Source organism: Onychostruthus taczanowskii, unplaced genomic scaffold, assembly GCF_017590055.1.
Source record: "Onychostruthus taczanowskii isolate IOZ18803 unplaced genomic scaffold, ASM1759005v1 scaffold31, whole genome shotgun sequence".
In the NCBI taxonomy this organism is placed as follows: Eukaryota; Metazoa; Chordata; class Aves; order Passeriformes; family Passeridae; genus Onychostruthus; species Onychostruthus taczanowskii.
The window spans coordinates 4,490,182-4,509,117 of record NW_024500461.1 but is presented as its reverse complement, the minus strand read 5'-3'; the positions used below and the strand labels follow the sequence as shown (position 1 = coordinate 4,509,117).

The following is an 18,936-nucleotide window of genomic DNA, read 5'->3' as shown; positions in this document are numbered from 1 at the left end:
TCTTCTGGACATTCAGTGATTTTCTTCTTTTTTTTTTTTTTTTTTTTTTTCTGATCCAGTATTTAAGTATTGCATAGGTGGCAGGGAGTCCAGAGGGAAAATAAGGAAGATGGTCACAGATGTCCCACAGGAAGGAGAACTTCAGGTCACTGCTTGTGTCTCATTTACCTTGGGACAGCCCATCTATGAGACAGCAAACTACAAGAAACCAGGCTCTGAATGAATGGTATTGTCATCTTTCTAAGAATATTTCCCTCAGTTTTTAGAAGTGAAAGCTGATACTGCACAGGTATTTGGTAGTTCATCAACAATTTGTTTTAGAAGCCATCAGTCTTGTCTGTTTCGCATTTCCAGCACTATGCCTTCAAATTCTATTTTAGCTTATATTTCACTTTTTCCTTTTTGTTTTACTCCACTGTAGATCACTTTTCAGAATCAAAGGGGAAAAGGAATTCTCTCAAGTAAAATTAGAAAGACCCTGCTGTAAAACAGGGTTTTGAAAAGTTGAAGTTGGGGGAAAATATCCTGCATTTCTTTGTCAAATATAGGCCTGTTGATTTGGGCATAGGGATAGTCTGGTCTCACATCTTTTAGCAGAAGCTAGTCTTTTAGGAATAAAACCAGTATCTTTGTAGCAAATTCATAAAGGGAATTTAATAGTTAATATTCTAATATGCTAATATTTTGTTTGAGGCTTGCCTTGACATGTGATAATAAGGAAACTCAATTTCTTTGTGCTGTGTTGGTGTTTGAAAGAAACTGGGGAGAGAAAAGCCATCTTCATGTACTCTTCCAACTTCCAGGAGGCTCTTGTTTTTCCTCTCCCTTCTTTTCTCTACTAGGGTTAGGAATTTGACAACTGAGGGATGGGAGTGTGAATACCTTGTTTTTATTTATGCCTATATACTATATACATTTAGCAGCAATGAAGATGATAGGATGTAGGAAAATCACATGTATCAGTTTAATTCAACTGCCTGTTGTCTTTGCTTCTTATAGTTTCCTGAAAATGATCAAGCTCTGGTAAAAGTTAGGTTTTCCTTTTTGACTGTAGATAGTGTAGTTCACCTGTAAAGTGACTGCAAAAAACCCACCCTCAGGCATGCTCTATTTTCAGACTGGCAACTTTGTTCTCTTTTGAACTAGACAAACATTAGTATTATAAAATTGGTACTTAAATAGGATTAGCGAATTATCATATATCAATATCGTCACTCAAGTGTAGGTATCTGAAGTGTTAGAAGTCTTGTCTTCAGTTTAAGCTGGCATGTTTTTTTGGAGTTAAACACTTGATACTGGAAAAAAATTCCATCTCAGAGATCAAAATGAGATTACTGAAGAATTTGCCTATTGTTCTTAGGATTTGGTATAACCAAACCTGGATTCCTACTTACTGACGTGCATGGTATTCAGCTTTGAACGTTTTGCTCTCTATCATCAAAGTACTTGTAAGCCAGTTGGCTTAGTATGTGAGAGAGCTACCTGTTAAGAATTATCCTTTACTTCTCCCAGACTTGGGTCTTGCAACATCCTTCTGAGATGTAGGCGTTACTTGCTACCAGGCTTCTGCTTAGGCTAAGTATCCATTAAAGTCTAGTAACTCCTCCCTCCCATAATGCCCATTAAGTTCTCTGGTTGTTCTATCTAACAACCCATAGCTGTTAGCTCTGACTTTCATAAGAGCAGTGAGCAGACTCCTAATGTCTTTCACTTCTTGCAGTTACCTGCTCTGTGGATAGGCTTCTCATTTTGTGGAAGCTGAAGACACGGTGCAGCGCTTACAGATTTTCAGGCCATGCGGAAGCGGTGACAAGTGTAGAGTTCTCACCAGATGGGCAGGTGCTGGCTTCAGCTTCTCAGGATCACACTGTCAGGCTGTGGATTCCTTGCATGTGAGTATAACTGAGCAATGCTGGATATGTGTTTCATTATTGTGCAGTGTGAATATTGGACACTTTACTCAAGTTTCTTTTTCCTTCCCACATGCCTGGGCTTTGACAGAATCAGCGACTGGGGACCACAAGCAACATGGTTCTTTACTGTGTTACTTTGTTCTTTTCTGAATATTCTGTAGTTTCAAAAGAAAAATGTAACAACTGGGAGTCACAATTTCATCTGTGTAGAGCTATGCTTTGTAATATTTCTCTGGCTTGAAGATCATATTTTAATAAGGATTGCATGGCTGCACTTCATTTTGGGGAGACAAGTGATGAAGAAAACAATAGTTTTTGGGAAAAAGTTAATTGACTTGCTTTATCAGACTGTTCTTGAGTAGTAGTAATTGTGAGTAATTCAGTATGATCTTAGACCAATGTTACTTGGAACTTCAAGCAATTTATAGAGTACTATGTAAAATATTGTCTTTCAAATTCTAATGCTAATGAGACTAAAGGCCATTGCTGCTACTTAATTGCACTGTTCTGTAAAATTGGTCATCTTAAACCAACTTAAAGAATGTTATTTTAATAATATTTAAATAAGTAAAAAGATAATGGTGACATTAAGATTTGCCCTCTGTATACTGCTTTTTCACTTGGGTAAGATTCTAAATATGCCAAAATTGATTTTTATGGGTATTTAAGCTCTTTAATATAATTGTGATTTGTGACTTGACATTTGGGGTTTTGTTTCATTTTCTTTGCTCCCCCCTTAGTCATGGAGAATCATCAGTGCTGAAAGGGCATACAGCATCTGTTCGGAGTGTGAGCTTCTCCCATGATGGCTACTCTCTAGTTTCAGCATCCAATGATAAATTAGTAAAAATATGGAGTGTTAGCTATCAGCGCCTTTTGTCTACCCTATTCCGACACACTGGTTGGGTTCGCTGTGCCAAGTAAGTGTTGTTTTTATTCTCTTGGTAAAGTAGAATTCCTAACAAAGGGGATTTTATATCCCAGGGTAGAAATAAGAGAAGAAACATCTGTGAATGACAAACAATGATCACAAACCAGTAATTAATAAATGAATCTTATGCACAGATGTTTTTTATAGACCACCTAGGTGAAGTATGAACGTTTGCTCTATGTTAATATGTGTACGTGCTAAATCAGTTGCTGTCTTCATTCTACTACATTAAAGGACAAATGGGGTCCTCTGTATTTATTTTCAGTCAGCATCCTGTTTTTCCCCTGTTTTGTTTGGTTTTTTGTTGTACTCATGTCTAGATTTATCATGCCTTGTAGGGGTTTTCTCAACTATTCTTGGAATAGTAGTGGCATTAAAGAGCGGTCATGAATCCAGATGAGTTAAGCTTACATAATTGGAAAAGGTAAAAGAAATGGTCTTTGGACTGCCAGTTAGGATTCATACTCTTTAAAGACAGAACAGATCTTCAAAGACAAGAAAAGATTGTTTGTTGATTTTTTAAAATTTTTTTCCTTTCCTCCATATTAATAGAAAATCTGCAGCTAGGAGAGGCCTAGATATAAGCTTCTTGAGAAAGGAGTTTAACACTAGTGAAGTGCAGACCCCTACAGAGTTTCAAAGTATCTGATTGTTAAAAAGAAAAAGCTCTAGGAAATCACATGTGAAAGTTCTTGAGCAGTTTTTCAATGTCATTGTGCAGTTGCTCAATAAGTGAAATAATAATGATCGAGGAAGTTACAGGCAAGTCAATTTTTCTCTTCAAAAACCTGGTCTGCTAGTCTAGGAATAATTGTGAGTGCTTTACCCACTATTTGTAAGTTTAGAAAGAGCTCAGAGAACATAAATATAGGTTAACATTGAACACAAGAGTCTACTTTGTCCTCTTTGTCTTTTTACCTATAGTTTTCTATAGTAATCTCTGTCATCTGAAGTGACATCCTTAGGTTGTTGATACCTTTCCCCCAACCCCCTCTCCTCTTGCTTATGGCTTTGTTTTTAATTGTAGTTGATTGTGAAATGGGCTAGAGTGGAATAGAGGGAGAAGCTTTTCTTTTCAGTTTTATTAACCCATGAAAAATACTAGAAGTTCAAATGTCCTTTGAATGCTATGCATCCTCATTTCAAACAGCCTTCCTTGGTTCTGTTTTTTTGCTGCTTATGTCTCTAATGCTAATCTAGGCAGAATCAGTTCTTAAGTAATGTATACACTTGCATGTTCCAGATTTTCACCTGATGGAAGAATAATAGCATCATGTGGTGAGGACAAATCTATTAACATCTGGGATACAAGACATAAAAATTGTGTTAATACCTTCTCAGATTATGAAGGGTAAGTTTTACTAGAAAAAAAAGGAGAAATGCAATAATGTAATTTTACTGGCATTAATTTAATGTTCTGTGGTATTAACATCTATATATGTTAAATCTGAAAACAGATCAGAATTCTACAACCCATGTCAACTAAAAGAATTCATATAATGTTTTTCTAAAGAGGTTAACTGGCTGCACTTATGCAGCTGTTTTCCAGCAATCAAAAGATAATTCAAACAGATGTGAGATTATTCTTGGATTTTGGAATGTTTCCATGTTTTCCCTCAATTTTGATAATGCTATTTGATATTGGGTGCTTCAACAAGAAGAAAGCTTGAAGACTTTTCCACCAGTTGATGAAAAGAGTATTTTGTTTCTTTCAGTGATCTGCCTTATTTAAATTTAAAAAATACTTGCTTTTACGTATATGCAGTTTTCTTAAACATCTTGGATCCAGAGTATTTTTTAACAAGTCAGTGGAATATTTATCTTCTATATGTGCTTTGCTGATTTCATGGCTACCTTCATCCTTTTTGAGTCCAAAATATTGTCAGTTCTTAGACAAAATTATTTTATTTCTTGCTTACAAACTCTTTGCAGCACTATCTTCCAGGAACTTTGTATTCTTGCACAAACTCTGAAGGTTTGACTTGGATCAATTATACTGTATTTTCAACAAAAGTGAGCTTATGATTTATCACGTACATCTTGTTTTTTTATGCTTATTTCAGTTACTTGAAATGCTTTAATTGAGTTTCCATACATGTAGATTCCACACAAGTTCATGGCGGCTCAGTGATAATATTGTGGGCTTTATATATGTACACACACCTAAATATTTTTGTGGAAACACATTCTGAATCTGTTTTCATTAATTATATTTAGATTTCCAGCTTATGTGGATTTCAACCCAAGTGGAACCTGTATAGCTTCTGCAGGTTCCAATAACACAGTGAAACTATGGGATATTCGAACGAACAAGCTACTGCAGCATTTCAAAGGTAAAAATAATGTAGTGTGTTTTATTTTCTTTACAATGGGACTCTTTGCAATTAAATGTGATTTATTAAGAGTATTACTGGGGAAAGTTGACAAACAAGTCATATTGACATGTTGTAAGTATCTTTTTGTAGTCTAGCAACCCCAAGAATCCAGTCTGAATCGGTTTTATTTCTTTGCTTCTCTTAATTTTTAGAACTGAACTAAGCAAATACTCTGACAAGTCTTCTATGCCTCAACACTTTTGTTGTTTTCCACTTAAATGAAGTAGTTCTTTGGGAAGTAGAAAAGAGCAAAGAAATAAAGTGTACATATCCTCTTAGACATCTACAGCTTTTGAATATTGTCTTCTGTAAATCAGTTCACAGAGCAGGGGTTAATTGTATATCATTCCATCCTTCTGGTAACTACCTCATCACTGCTTCTTCTGACGGTACCCTTAAGATTCTGGACCTCTTAGGAGAAAGACTTATTTACACTCTTCGTGGACACAAGGTATACACAATAATCCTCTTTAAATTGAGATCTTACTAGGTTGTTCAAGATCTTTACAAAGGGAAAGTAATGTTTATGCTGTTGTGTCTTTTATCTTGTAACTTGCAGATGAAATTTAGTGGACACCAAGGTGTTGTGTTAATGCACCTTGTCACAAGTGATTAAGGAAATGCATCAGTTTTTACCTGTAACCATGCTTTTTATCTGTCAATATTACACACTTGATATTAAGTAAAAGCTCATGTTCTGAACTCATTAATAATTCACTTGATTTTCAAAATGATGTTATTTGGTGCTTCAGTATTGAAAAACTATTGTCTATTGAAAAGCAGTGTTTTCTAAGGAGGGGGAAGCTTACAGAGACTAACTTTTTTTGAGGGATGGCAGCATTTCCTTATTTTCCTTGTAATGTCAAACAAAATCCTATTTTTGATAATAAATCATTCAAACATATTGCCTTGAGTAATGTAATATATATTTTGTAATTTTTCTTTTCAAAGCTGGAGTATAAAATCTAAGGATAATGCCACTATTTTCCTAGTATAATTTGTTGTAGTTGTAATGTAGCATCTTACTGAAATGTGCAATATTAACTTTTCAATCAAGTTTTGCAGAAATTTCACTACAGTAAAATTGTTCCTTATTTTATTAAAATTGAAAAATCTATTACATCAGGTAATGGCATTGGTGTTTTTCTCTGCACTAAAATATCATGATTGCAGTAATAGCCTAATTTTACTGTGTGCTATTTGTTTTCCAGGGACCTATACTTTGTGTGGCTTTTTCAAAAGGTGGTGAAAAGTTTGCCTCAGGTGGAGTGGATGCTCAGGTTTGTGGTATTGTCTCCTTAAATGAAATGTCTTTGTTTGTTACAGTGGGTTGGAGTTAAATATAGTATGTCACAATAACTTGCTAATTACTCACATGCATTCAGTCTACTTGTGTGTTCTATAGACTTTCCATGGGATGTTATGATGAGGAGAAGACTAACCACATCTATTTTACATATTAAAATAAAGGGATGGTTTTTAGCTAAGGTTATTTAAAGTGCTGCAGTTCAGTGCCAATGAAGTAGTTATGTTGCAATTAACATTAACTGGCGCCTGCTTTGTTAGGTTTTCACTGCTTTTAAAGTCCTTACTCTAATTGTAGGTATTAAGTTGCATTACTGGGAAAACTTTGGCTAAAATTGGGAAAAAAAAAAAACCCCTTGTGTTACCTTTACTAATTTACTTTGGTAAAACAGTAAAGTACTAGATTTTATAAAGGGAAGAAGAGTAATTTGAGCATTTAAAAAAAAGTTAAACAGTAAGTCTTATAATTAATCTCCATCTGTTGTAATAAATTTCATAATTAAGAACAAATACTATCAAGCTTGGAATAATCTCTGAGGTCTACAAAGTTTCCAAAAAGAAAGAAATTTTGTAGCACAAGATTTAAATTTTTACTCTGAAATGTTCCTTAGTTGTCTTTTTCATTTTTTCCTGTTACAAACAGCTAAAAGCTCAACGTAGATACAAAAAGCTATGCTGTTGAAATTAAGATCTTTTGAGTTTACCATAATTCCTGGCATATATTCTGTTTTGTGGAGTTTGAAATAAATTTCAGCTAGTAGCAGAGATTGTCTTGGGAAATAAAAAAAAAATTGCTTTCTATCACCAAGTGTTAAGTAAGTAAGACTTAAAGTTACTGGAAAAGTGAAAATGTTATCAAACATCCAATATTAATTTTACAAGCAGGGAAAAAAACCCACAAAAACTAACCGAGAATGGGAGAAAGATACTTATTTCTTGACCCACTAGAATGATCTTTGATTTTCCATACTGAAGTTTTAAATAAGATTTTAAGTCCCAAAATGCAACTTAGTCCGACACAATTCTGAATTGTTGACCTTACTTTCCAGCAGTATTTTATTTTGAATTTTATGACTGTTGGTACATTATACTTAACTTGAGAGGAACAAAACTGCATGTATTCACGTGACAGAAGATTAATCTGAGAAGCTCTGATGAAGGCAAGGACTTACAGTATTAAGCCTAACACAACCTCCCCATTGAATGCCAACACATCCTGGGAATGCCTGTATTACTTCAAAGTTCTTTGAATTTAGAGCCCCCTGAATGACATGTGTGTTTAGTGCAGTCATATCATTGCATTTTTCCTGCCCTGATTTTATGTTGTAAAGCCTTCTGGGGCATGAGAGCATGGAGAAAGTAGATAAAAATCTATGTCTTATGTTCCTCAGCAGTTTGATATAGTGGGTTCATGCTGAATATATGAGAGGGAAGATCCAGTTTCATCAGGAAACACTTCCTTAGTTAAATGTTGAATTTAAAACGTAGTCATAGCAGATCTAATAACTGTTTAAATTACCTTTAAAATGGACCTTCCTGTGTTTGTTGAAGTTTTTCCCTTTGTTTTATGAGAGTTTTGGTGGGAGAGGAGTACTTACTTTGCTGCAGCTTTCACTTTTCTATGTTTTAAAATGTGCTAACCACTGTTGGGTAACTACCAAGGTGTATATATTTGTCTGGAACTTTACTCTTCAGTGTCCATTTTCTTTTGGTGTATACACATGTACTTCTCAGACATCCCGTTTTGCTGACCCATCCACAACCTTCTTCCAGGCGTGCCAGGATGATGGTTGTGGGACTTCTCAACTCACTGTGATTATTGTTTACTGTAATTGTAGGGTGCATTTGTTGGAAAAGTTCTGCTGGTAATGTCAGGCTTATGAGCAGAGGCTGGCCATAAAAGTATCATCTTCTACCTCTCATGCAGTACCCAAAATATATTGTCTGTTCACAGCATGCACTGGAGGCAGCTGATACACTCTAAGTTTATGGAAGATTGCTTCCTTTGTGCATATATTATTTCAAGACGCTTTCAATCAGCAGATCCTTCCATGCCTTTCCATCAAAGAAGGAAAATCAATATCTCTGCTTCTTGTTTCAAGTTTCTGGTTGGTGTAGAACCAGCTGACAGTGCTGTTCAGAAGCAGGTTAAATATTTGAGACAAACACTGGATACTTTTGTTTCTTTCTATTTGCTTCTTTCCTCAAACAAAAAAGATCTCAAAGTGTAGCGTTCTGTCATGTTTCTCTGTTTTTGGCTGTATGTGCATATTGCAATTTATTTCATTAACCTGTTGCCATGGAAAACATAAGGCCTTTTATGTGAAAGAGCCAAGTTACACCTATTTGTTTGGAAAGTAGTAGCCTGTGTGGAATATTCATAAGACTGTACCTCTGTACAGATACCTCTGTATCCTATGACCTTTTGCATTTGGTCATTGTGTGGCTTATATATGGTTTCTACCTAGAACATAATTAGACAAAGTTCAGAAAAGAGATTCCTGTTGCTAAAACACTGGAACCAGGTTTTAGAGTTCTGTGGAACTCTCTGATTTCTTATTCCTTCAAACTTTCTTATTAGACCTGCAAGCCTTTATAGGGGCAGAAATTTAACAGTATATGATCCCTTAGTCTGGCAGAAAAGTAACTTGGGGCAGTTCAGTGGGACAGGAGTTTGCTTTGTTTTGTGATTACAGATGTGTTTTAGAGGTTACTTTTTTAATAGGCTGAACCACATCTTTTAGATTTGAAGTAAAGATACTCTGGGGAAGTGCCTGTGATGCAGTAGAGATTAGACTAAGACGTCACTGCAGTATTGTTATGATGTAGTTATTTACTTAGTAATAGCAGACTTTACTGAGTAGTTAGGTTTTGAGCACTGCATAACCTTCAAGTAGTTACTGATATGAAGATTTTTTATAGGTACTACTATGGAAAACTAACTTTGATACTTTGGATTATGAAGAAGTTCTTGAACACAATTTTAAAAGAACACATATTGATGATCCTCCTCATCTTCTTGATGTTTACCTAAGGTCACCTCACTTACATGATGAACAACGTGAATCAGTTGAGGTGAGTGCAATATATTGTCTAATATAGGAAACAAGAAGCTTCTGTGAACACTGTCTGACATTAAATATGTTTTATGTGTACCAGGGAGCTTGTTATTGTTATGTATAATGCTTTTGAAGCAACCATAATTTATAAATCCTCATTAGGATTACTAGGCAAGCTGATGCTGGCAGGTTTATGCTGAAATTACTTTCATGCTTTTTCTGTGTCTATACATCTCATTCAAGCAAAACATAGTGATAGTCTGGTTTCTGAAATAACACTGCAAGTGTTGCAGTAGGTATCTGAATTTCCAATGAGCTTTACAATACTCATCAAAATATATCATTATAAGGATGACAAAGTGGTGATATTTCTGAAAGTCAAATAACTTGCTTATCACAAGCTGTCCCTTTTTCCAAGACCTTTAGGTATTGTGAGTAGGTCTTGATACCTATCTAAAAGACTTTCTAGGCTAGCAGTGTGTTTTACAGCACTATGTAGTCTGATTTCCTGATACTTCATTCTTGAGCTACTTTACTGTCAGACTATCTACTGGCATCTATTGAAAGGGTTGGAAATTAGGGGATCAATGTGCAATGTCAAATGTTGTGTCAGTATTAGGAAAAATCTTGTGTTTGTCAAATAGTCTGAAAGTTATGCTCAATAGGTAAACAGTGCTGTCTCTTCAATTAGGCCATTGTTTATGCTGTATTTGTGAAGTCCCTGATAGAGTTGGCTGGCTTCTGCATGGCGATTACCTGTATTTTCTTCTCTTTTTTGATAGTGTCCAGGTTCCCTAATGTTGAAGAATTTACCCGAGATAAATCTAGGACAGCAATCAGAACTTTCTGATTACTGTAATGAGCTATCAGAGTACTACAGAAATTCACCATTGCCTGTTTGCCTACATAGAAAACATAGATACTGCTACCATGGCATTTGTTTCCTGCTCAGAGTTTTAAAACATTGACATTTGGGGATATTGAGGGTTTTTTTTGGGTGGGTGGGTGTGTTTGCAATATGAATACATGCAAATGAGTGGTATAGAGATTGAGAACATGTGCTGGAGGAAGAGAACCGTGACAAAATAAGATTTCTTCTATGCCTGGTACTATTGCCAACTTGGATATGAAGCTTTCTAATGCTTAGCATTTTGGTCAGAGCAGGATGACTGCATCCTGTTCTGACCAAAAGCTTCATAAATGAACAAGCTGCGTAAACAAACTTCCGTGCTGGACTTTCATATTTGTTGTACAGTAAATGAATGAAGTTCAGTTTCCTGGTACCAGCCTTCAGTATAGTTGGTCAGTGCCAGAACAAACTCAATCACAGCATTTGCCAGGAGATTCAAGCCAGTCTTGCTGGAGCAACATTTTGTTTCAAGACCATTCAAATTGCACCCAGTTATAATATGTACTAAACAAACACAGTGGCTTATAGCTGCAGGGGTCCATTGTCTTCAGGTTAACATTTCCAGGCGTCTCTAGTGTTTACCAGCCTGCTAGAGATGTGAATATACTCTAAACCAATTTTTCAAAAATTTTTTTCTTGTTCCTGGTCCTGGGTAATTGAGAAGCTCTGGAAAAGCATTCAGGAGTTCAGGCTAAAGTTAAACTAAGGGTAGGAAACCTCATTATCAATACTGAAAAGTCTCATCAGGGAAAGTCAGTAGTTGAATGTCAAGAAAGTCTTTATTAGTTAGCTTTGACAGATTTAACTTAGCTTTATGTCTGCATTTATTAATGGCTGCAGCATTTGTAGCAGCTGATAGGCTCCTGGGCTGCTCCGTAGTATGAAAGGGCTCTATGGCTTTGTTATAGCAAAGTTTTGGACTCTTTGTGTTATATTTCTGGCCTGATTTCAGGATTTTAGTAAGTTTTTATTATTTAGTTTTCTATTAACATCATATTATCACTAGAATATTTGCCACTAGAATATCTTTCTCTCAAGTAAACATCAAGTATGGTATAATTTTTCATACAAAACAGTGTCTGGCAGTTTCAACAAAACTCATTATTGGAATATAATATGTTTTCATATTGTAAATTAAATAATATACTAATAGTGATTAGAATCACTTTTGCAGCTAATTTTTAGAATTAATGTAATAACATAATAATTGAGATGGTGTTAAGGTGAAATCACATTTTGTCACTCCATTTGTCTTTTCTTGTTTTTATGGCTCCTCCTGTCTGTCTCAACTAAAATCGTGGGATTTTTGTTGTGATGAGGAAGAATAGATCTCACCAACTGGAACAAAGCCATAATTTATACACACAGAACTGGTATCAGGTTACTACCAGCAGTAACATGCTTTAGTTAGTATGCACTAATTCTTGGGTAGCACTTGAAATTTTTCAGTACTCCATCTTCTTAACTATTTCCTCTTGTAACTGAAAAAAAGCATAATGTCTAGGCCCACTGTGCTGTACTCCTGAGAAGAAAAAAAAGAAAAAAGTGGTTTTGTCCTTTTTCAGTTAAAATATTTTATTTTCTTCATATGCCAACCTCTTTCTAAGCCAGAGGAAATACAGCTAATTCTAGCATTAGGCTGTTCCACTGCAATCCTACCCTCATTGTTCTATGGCTCATCGTGTTTCCAGTGTATAAGGGAAAAGAGAAATGGAATCACAGGCATGTCAAAGGGAGCTTCTAGATATCATATGTTCTTCCTATCAATGGCACATTGGTTCAGCTGTGTCTGGTTAGGGGTGTCTTGAAGAGGTTTGGAGATTCCCCTATCTCTCTGTGTGATCTATTCCACAGCAGCATAGCAGTTGTAATGACAGTGTTTTCCTAGTATCTCATCTACACGTCAGATAACATACAGAACTGCTTCCTTTCTTATTTTCTTCCTTTCTCATGGTATTTCTACGTGACCATGGTAAGATAATTCATCTTAACTAAACAGAAGTAACAGTATTCTATGAGACTTGGTAACATATACAAGAGATACAGGCAGGCAGAGGAGGCAGTTTGGAGATGGGATTTTTCAAAGTATCAGTGACTGTTAAGGATTGCTACAAGCTGCTACAATGTCATCTAAATGCTTGAGATGTGTTGTAATACATTGCCTTTAGTTATGCTCAGCTGGTTTAGTCACCTCTACAACAGGACTGAAGAGGGATTGCCTTAGGATAAAATTAAAGGTGTTAGAACACAAAAAGTTCAACAGATGTACAGGCAAAACTCAAGAGGAAAGTAATTTGCCCCCTATTTTGAAGAATTCGTAATTTTTCACACCTTTCCTTTGTTTATTTATTTATTTTTACTGCTTTTGGTTGACTATTGCTTCTCTATCCCTGCTTGTCTCAGTGTGGCGAAGTCCCTGTAGTTCCAGAACGATATTCTGGGTGAATAGTATACACAAAAATGGAGCTGGCTTAGAATTTTTCAGCTGGGATCAGAGGCACAGTTGCAATGTTGTCACACATCACCTGTTGGAAATGCTGTTTTGAATAAAGCAGCTGGTACAAGGGCATTAAAAATTGCAGGTATCATCTGGTGTTTGGTCTTCAGGATAGTGACAGAAAGATGAAGCTTGAGTGTATTTTGCTCTTTCTGATTACTTTTTCTTATTCATTCTTCAAAGCTATACATTGAACCAGTAAAATGTCAGATATCTTCCCTATTTTATTTTCTCTCTACCTACCTAATTTTGAGGCATAATTAACTTTTACAAGAAAATCATTAGTTGTGTCTTCTCCTCAGCCCAGTAGCCTGAATTTTAATGCATTGTTGAATTTCATGTTCTTGAGTTGTAAAATTTTATAATTGTTCTCCCACTGCACTTATCGATGTGATTCTTGAATATTTGAGTAAGTAGAGTTTTAATGCTCATAATAATTTTAATTTTTCAGAAAGCTTGGAAATGTAAATAAATTATTTGTTCTCTAAAGGCACCTATTTTTTTCTGTTGGTGACAGAGATAATCTTAAGTGATTACCAGCTCAAACACAGGTGTCTAGCAGTGTGTCTAAATTTAGCTGGGATAAATCCCAGTTGGTGTCTCTGTTTGACATAAGGACCATGTGGAGTTATTTGAAAATAATAGTTTAATCAGTTATGCAATTTTAGTAAAATATACTAAAAACTGCATTCCACTTGGTGAGAATTGTATTTCTGAATTTGCCATGTTTGTATGTAATTAACCTTTCATGTGCTAAAGACTTCTTTAAAATAAATTCATTTCTTTTAAAACAGCTTTGAGGTGCATAGAGTTTATCTCTTGTGCACAAAGAGCTTTTATTGATTTAATTTTCAGTGTGTTTTCAGTTGTAAATATTTTCTCAGATGAAGGAAATTCAAATATACACTAGGTGGCAGTAGAAAAAAGATTATATGGCTTGCTTGGTTTGAGGGCCCCAGTCTAGAACAAAGAACAGTGCTTAGTCAAATTGAAAGCTAATTTTCTCTTGTTGTGTTTGGAGAGACTATTTCACAAGTAGCTAAATCACTTTCCTAAGAAATACTTTGTGAGTCATTTAAAACTTCCTCTTTTAAATTTATTAACTTTATTTTTCTAATTCACGAAAGATTCTGTAGAAACCTTCCCTTCAAATATATTTTATTGTGCTATGGATCAAAATGTGATAATTGTAAATTGTATTATCATATTAGAAGATTATATTGAAAATATTTAGGTATCAGTTTACCAGGTAATTAAAGTAAGGCTTTGAAAGAGTGTTTTTGAAAACCTGTAATACGTGACAGTGCTCCCTACCTTGCATTTTAGTGTTCTGGTTTTTCTGTCTTGTTTCTTAAAGTTAAGTCTTTTCAAAGTCTTACTTTGAAGATTTCCCTTGGTAAGATTATTTTACAGCTAACCACATCACCTTGTCAGGAAATGTCAAGTAATTTGAAACTTTTACATTTAGCTTCATTCCCTTAACTTACTCATTTTTAGTGCAATATTAAACACTAATATTTGTATGAAGGACTTAGATACAGCCTTTATATTTTTGTGCATTTTAAACACCTTTTGGATGCTATTTCTGACTGCTTGCTTAATAATTTTATATTTAATTATTGTAGTATGGCTTATGACAGTTCCTCCACCCCCAGTCAGTGTTTACAGTGGCCTCATCCTCCCCTTATCACTGGTAAAGCAATAAGCAGAAGTATACTTAGAGGAACTTTCATTCTAGCTCCCGGATGTGACACTTCTACAAAAAGAACATTTTTCTAAACTTAATACCATGTATTTACTTACCAACCTGTATCATGAATTTAACTCATTCTGCAATATCTCCATGTATGCAACAAAGAGATAGTATCTCAAAGAAGATGTTTGAAGAGCTATTAGTGATAATACTACAGTGGTTCCTCCACACTGGAGTACTGATAGGTAGTAGGCATCTACTGTCCCTCTTCTGCAGAATCCTGCAGATGCATTGTCCTCTCTTCAGTGCCCAAATAATGCATGTCAGAAATTGACTTTAGTCTTACCTGCCCATAGTATGATTGGCACTTGGATAAAGCATTAATTATATATATTGTAGGGCTGACAATGTCAGAAGAAACTGACCCTGATTATCCTGGGCACAGAACAAATGGAAATTCTGTGGACAGTTGCCTGTGTAATCTCAATGGACATAATATGTATAGAGTCAAAACAGTAAAATTTGCACTTCCTTTCTGCTCACCTTAATAGTGAAAACAGTGGTAAGGAATACTGTATTCAGAGGTTTTGATTAATCATGTTTCTGCAGAGAATATGCTAAAGGAGAAGTCCAGTTAAAATGGTAGAATTTTCAGCTAAATAGAAGGTTATTACATAGACCATGTTACCTGGCTTTGGTTCTCCTCTCTCCCTTTCTTTCCTCCAAGTCTATTTGACAAAATTGGAAGAAAACAAGACTTGATCCTATTATCTACAAATGTGGGAGAATTTTAAGTGTTCAGCTGTGATGACTGTGTCACAGCTGAATGGGTTTTCCTGATTGTCCCTTGAGTCCCTGCTCATTCTTGACTGATGCACCTGTAATCAGAAGACAGAAAAAAAAGATCATAGATGAAGAATCGCTTGTTGAAACTGAATAAAAGAAGGAGCTAAGCACTGCTACTCAGAGAAGCAAACATGCTTAAAAACGGTGTTAGGATCTCACCTTAAGGGGGGTTTGTCATCTCTAATTTCTAAGTGCTGCAAAGTGTAAGAATCACTTTCACTTTGAATAATCAGGTAATATCTGTTTTTAAATGTTTCTTTACCTTCTAGCTTGCTAGGAAACTTTGTCCATCTTCTTCCACTTGTATATACTGAGGGAGATCTTGCTTCTATTAATTTTAACCTAAATTTCTGCATCTAAGTTATGGAAATCTAAATGAACTGAATGAAAAGTCTTCAGTCAGTACAAGGTGTTGCTGCCCTCCTTTCCTGACTATTAATTCCAGATAGAAATTGTATTCTAGCTACTTAACAAACACGTCTCTGACCTAAAGGTCTTTATACCAATGTATGGACATCAGGGATTGTTCCTTGTGGAAATAGCACTGAAGCAATTACTGAGTGAGCAGCTCTGGCTGAGCCAGAGTTTTGACAGTCTTCAGGTGAAATAGCAGGATCTTCTTCTTAAGAAGTCAAAATAAAATCACCCTTGTAGCTAAGAAACTTTCAATGACTAAACTTAACCCTGTCACTAGGCAAGTGTGAGCTTTGAGGGTTCTGGGACTTTTTTTTAATCTTTCAATATGGTTATTGGAATTAATACTGTCTCTGGATTACTGATGATATTGCATCAGACTTCTTGGTGATTTGAAAGTCATCAAGTCTTTCTGTAAATTTTGCCAGTTCATAAAATATTAAGAATAGTACTTCCATGCATCATTGTGAGAAGGCAAACATCTTAGGCTGTGATACACCTAGATAATATAGTGCTAGGGATAATATGCACACAGATTTTTATGGGGAGGTTATTCTCATCCTTAGGTGAAACCATGAGATAAAAACAGCAGCTTTCTCAAATTTCATATTCTCTGATACTTTCTTAATGCTTCACTTTCAGGAAAGGACATTAACAAAATATTGCTAAAGTTATAGATTAATTCTTACAGCCAAAAATAAAATCAAGTAGTAACTGTGATATTTAGAGCAAAATTGCAGATACTGTGATGACATGTCTGTCATCTATCATTCTATCTGATCAATGAGCCTCTGACATTGTCCCAGGATAAAGCAGTTTTTCCTGTGGTATCAGGAGCAACATCTTTTGTCTTTGATCTGTTACCATATTACAGACTTCAGTGTTACCTACTACCTGCTTTCCTCAGAAGTACTTTCAAAATTATTTTGGCAATCAGAGTTGGTACAGAAGAAGTCAGCATATCGGCAGTCTGTTAGTAATGGATGACTTAAGGAACTTGAATAGGGACTGGGAACCAATTGATCTCGGCTGCTGTGTGTGTTCTCACTTTTTATTTCAGTCTTATTTCCTTTTCTCTGTTGGTGCTGAAATAATGATATAATTTATTTTCAACAGGTCAACCCTACCTTTGATGTGCCTGATATAGAAACACCTGACCCAGTTATCATCGATATTAGAGCATCTTCACATATCAGTACTCCTGTAAGTTGCTTTAAAAAAAAAAAAAAAAAAAGAGGTAAGGTATGGCTAACATGTTCTGGTAATGTGCTTTTACTGTCCATATGAATGAAATAGATTTTTTAGCAATTGTCGAGTGCTCAGAGCTCAATATCGTAAATTCTGTACTTAAACTTTGTCACACTTCCCAAGTCTAACCAGAAGATGGTGTAATAGCAAAGCCTTCATTTTATACCTGCAATTTTACCACTATACTAAGCATAAATTCTATTTATAAGCCCATGCTAAGTACATCTAAATATTACTGCTAAAATTCCTGGCTTATTCTCAAACACTTTTTGTAACTCTCCCTTTAATCTGCAAGTAATGGTAACACTAAAGAATCATTGTTTCACCGATACAATTTTAAAAGCGATGTTTTATTATTTCGCCTTTTAAGGCATTTAATAGTTCCCTAGATGGAAAAAAAAAAAAAAGTAATACATTTGAAGACAGAGTGATAGGATTAGAGTCTTTTAGTGTTTGCTTTACATATGAGATTGGTATGGCATGTGGGAGGAGAGGAAGGCAATGTTTTAGTGGCAGTTTCATGGGAGGAGAACTGTGCTCTCCTGGTATGAAATCTAAAAGACATGCTGTTCTAGAATTAGGTTAAAATGAGAAATTTTCTTTTAGCTGTGAATCTGTTCCTATGAATGCACAAATTGTGTCTTGAGCAATTTTAGTTACCATAAAAAGTTTGTGTGGTTGAAGGGTTAATACTTGCAAATAGGCAGCTAGTGTGGTTTCTGCTGTTCTATTTTGTCATGAATGCTTTATGAAAGCTATGTTGTGAAGGTACTATGTAAAATTCTTTAAGACCATTTTTGAAGATCATGATGCACAGGTTGATGAGAAACCTTTGCTTCAAAACAAATAATCATATAATAACATATTTGAGAGGTGATAATATTATATATTTTAAGGTTTATCCATTGTCATGTTTTCATAATGGAAATGTGGTTCTTTGTAGACTTACAGGCATCTTTTTAGTAGACTTCACAGACAGTGGATTGTGGTAGATATAATTTGACTACCTATCGATTTTAAGTACTCTGTGTTCATTACTTACTCTGCTCATCACAGAGTTCAAATGTATGATTGCACTGTAATTCTGTATTACATACCTACAAATCACTTAGTCTCCATTAATTCTTTTGCTGTGAAAGCAGCTTATAAAACTTTATGCCCAGAACTCAGAGGAGTATTGACCCAAGAAATACAGCATTTTTTGGACTGCTCTCTGTCTGGCTTTACAATCTTCAATATAAAAATGTTGCTTCAGAATTTATGCTTTTTGACTGTGTCAGTAATCACTATTTTTTTTTCACCCCCAGCATCTCAATCTACCAGTTATCATTGGTTCTCACCAATGTTGCATTTCAGCATTCCCCATCTGCCTCTTTTTCCATCTACAAAAACATTTCTATAACCTTTTTGCTTGGATTGTAGCATTAAGGGTAACTGTCCTGTTCAACACAAGTTAACCCTAACCCTTCCACTGTTCACACAAATTCAGGAATCATTTGCATGTTTTCTTTGCCACTAATATCTGTCTTCTCCCATAGTGAATAACATTCTCCAACTTTGCCAACCAATCTGGTCCTCCCTACTTTCTAATGTCAGCTCATCGTTTAGTATCACCTTCCTGTCCAGTGTCTGTCTACCACATTACCAGCCTCTGTAATTTGTGGAATTATCACCTGTTTCTTAATCAGACCAGCCACCTAGACTCTTTGTGTCTTGTTTCTAGAGGGTTGTGGATCTCAGTAACT

The 18,936-nt window shown here is 35.3% G+C and overlaps 1 protein-coding gene across 4 annotated transcripts in view; it reads left to right on the top strand.

The window, feature by feature from the left end:
- Window positions 1–18,936, top strand: part of POC1B (POC1 centriolar protein B) — a 44,838-nt gene that overhangs the window by 6,565 nt on the left and 19,337 nt on the right. For 3 of the 4 annotated variants that reach the window (XM_041409835.1, XM_041409833.1, XM_041409837.1), the window contains exons 3-10: window positions 1,721–1,892; window positions 2,654–2,833; window positions 4,088–4,195; window positions 5,062–5,177; window positions 5,537–5,670; window positions 6,431–6,499; window positions 9,447–9,599; window positions 17,060–17,146. In XM_041409835.1, the coding sequence (XP_041265769.1) occupies window positions 1,721–1,892; window positions 2,654–2,833; window positions 4,088–4,195; window positions 5,062–5,177; window positions 5,537–5,670; window positions 6,431–6,499; window positions 9,447–9,599; window positions 17,060–17,146 (1,019 nt within the window). Of the gene's footprint in view, window positions 1–59; window positions 227–1,720; window positions 1,893–2,653; window positions 2,834–4,087; window positions 4,196–5,061; window positions 5,178–5,536; window positions 5,671–6,430; window positions 6,500–9,446; window positions 9,600–17,059; window positions 17,147–18,936 lie in introns of all 4 variants that reach the window. The other variant, XM_041409836.1, reaches the window with a different exon arrangement.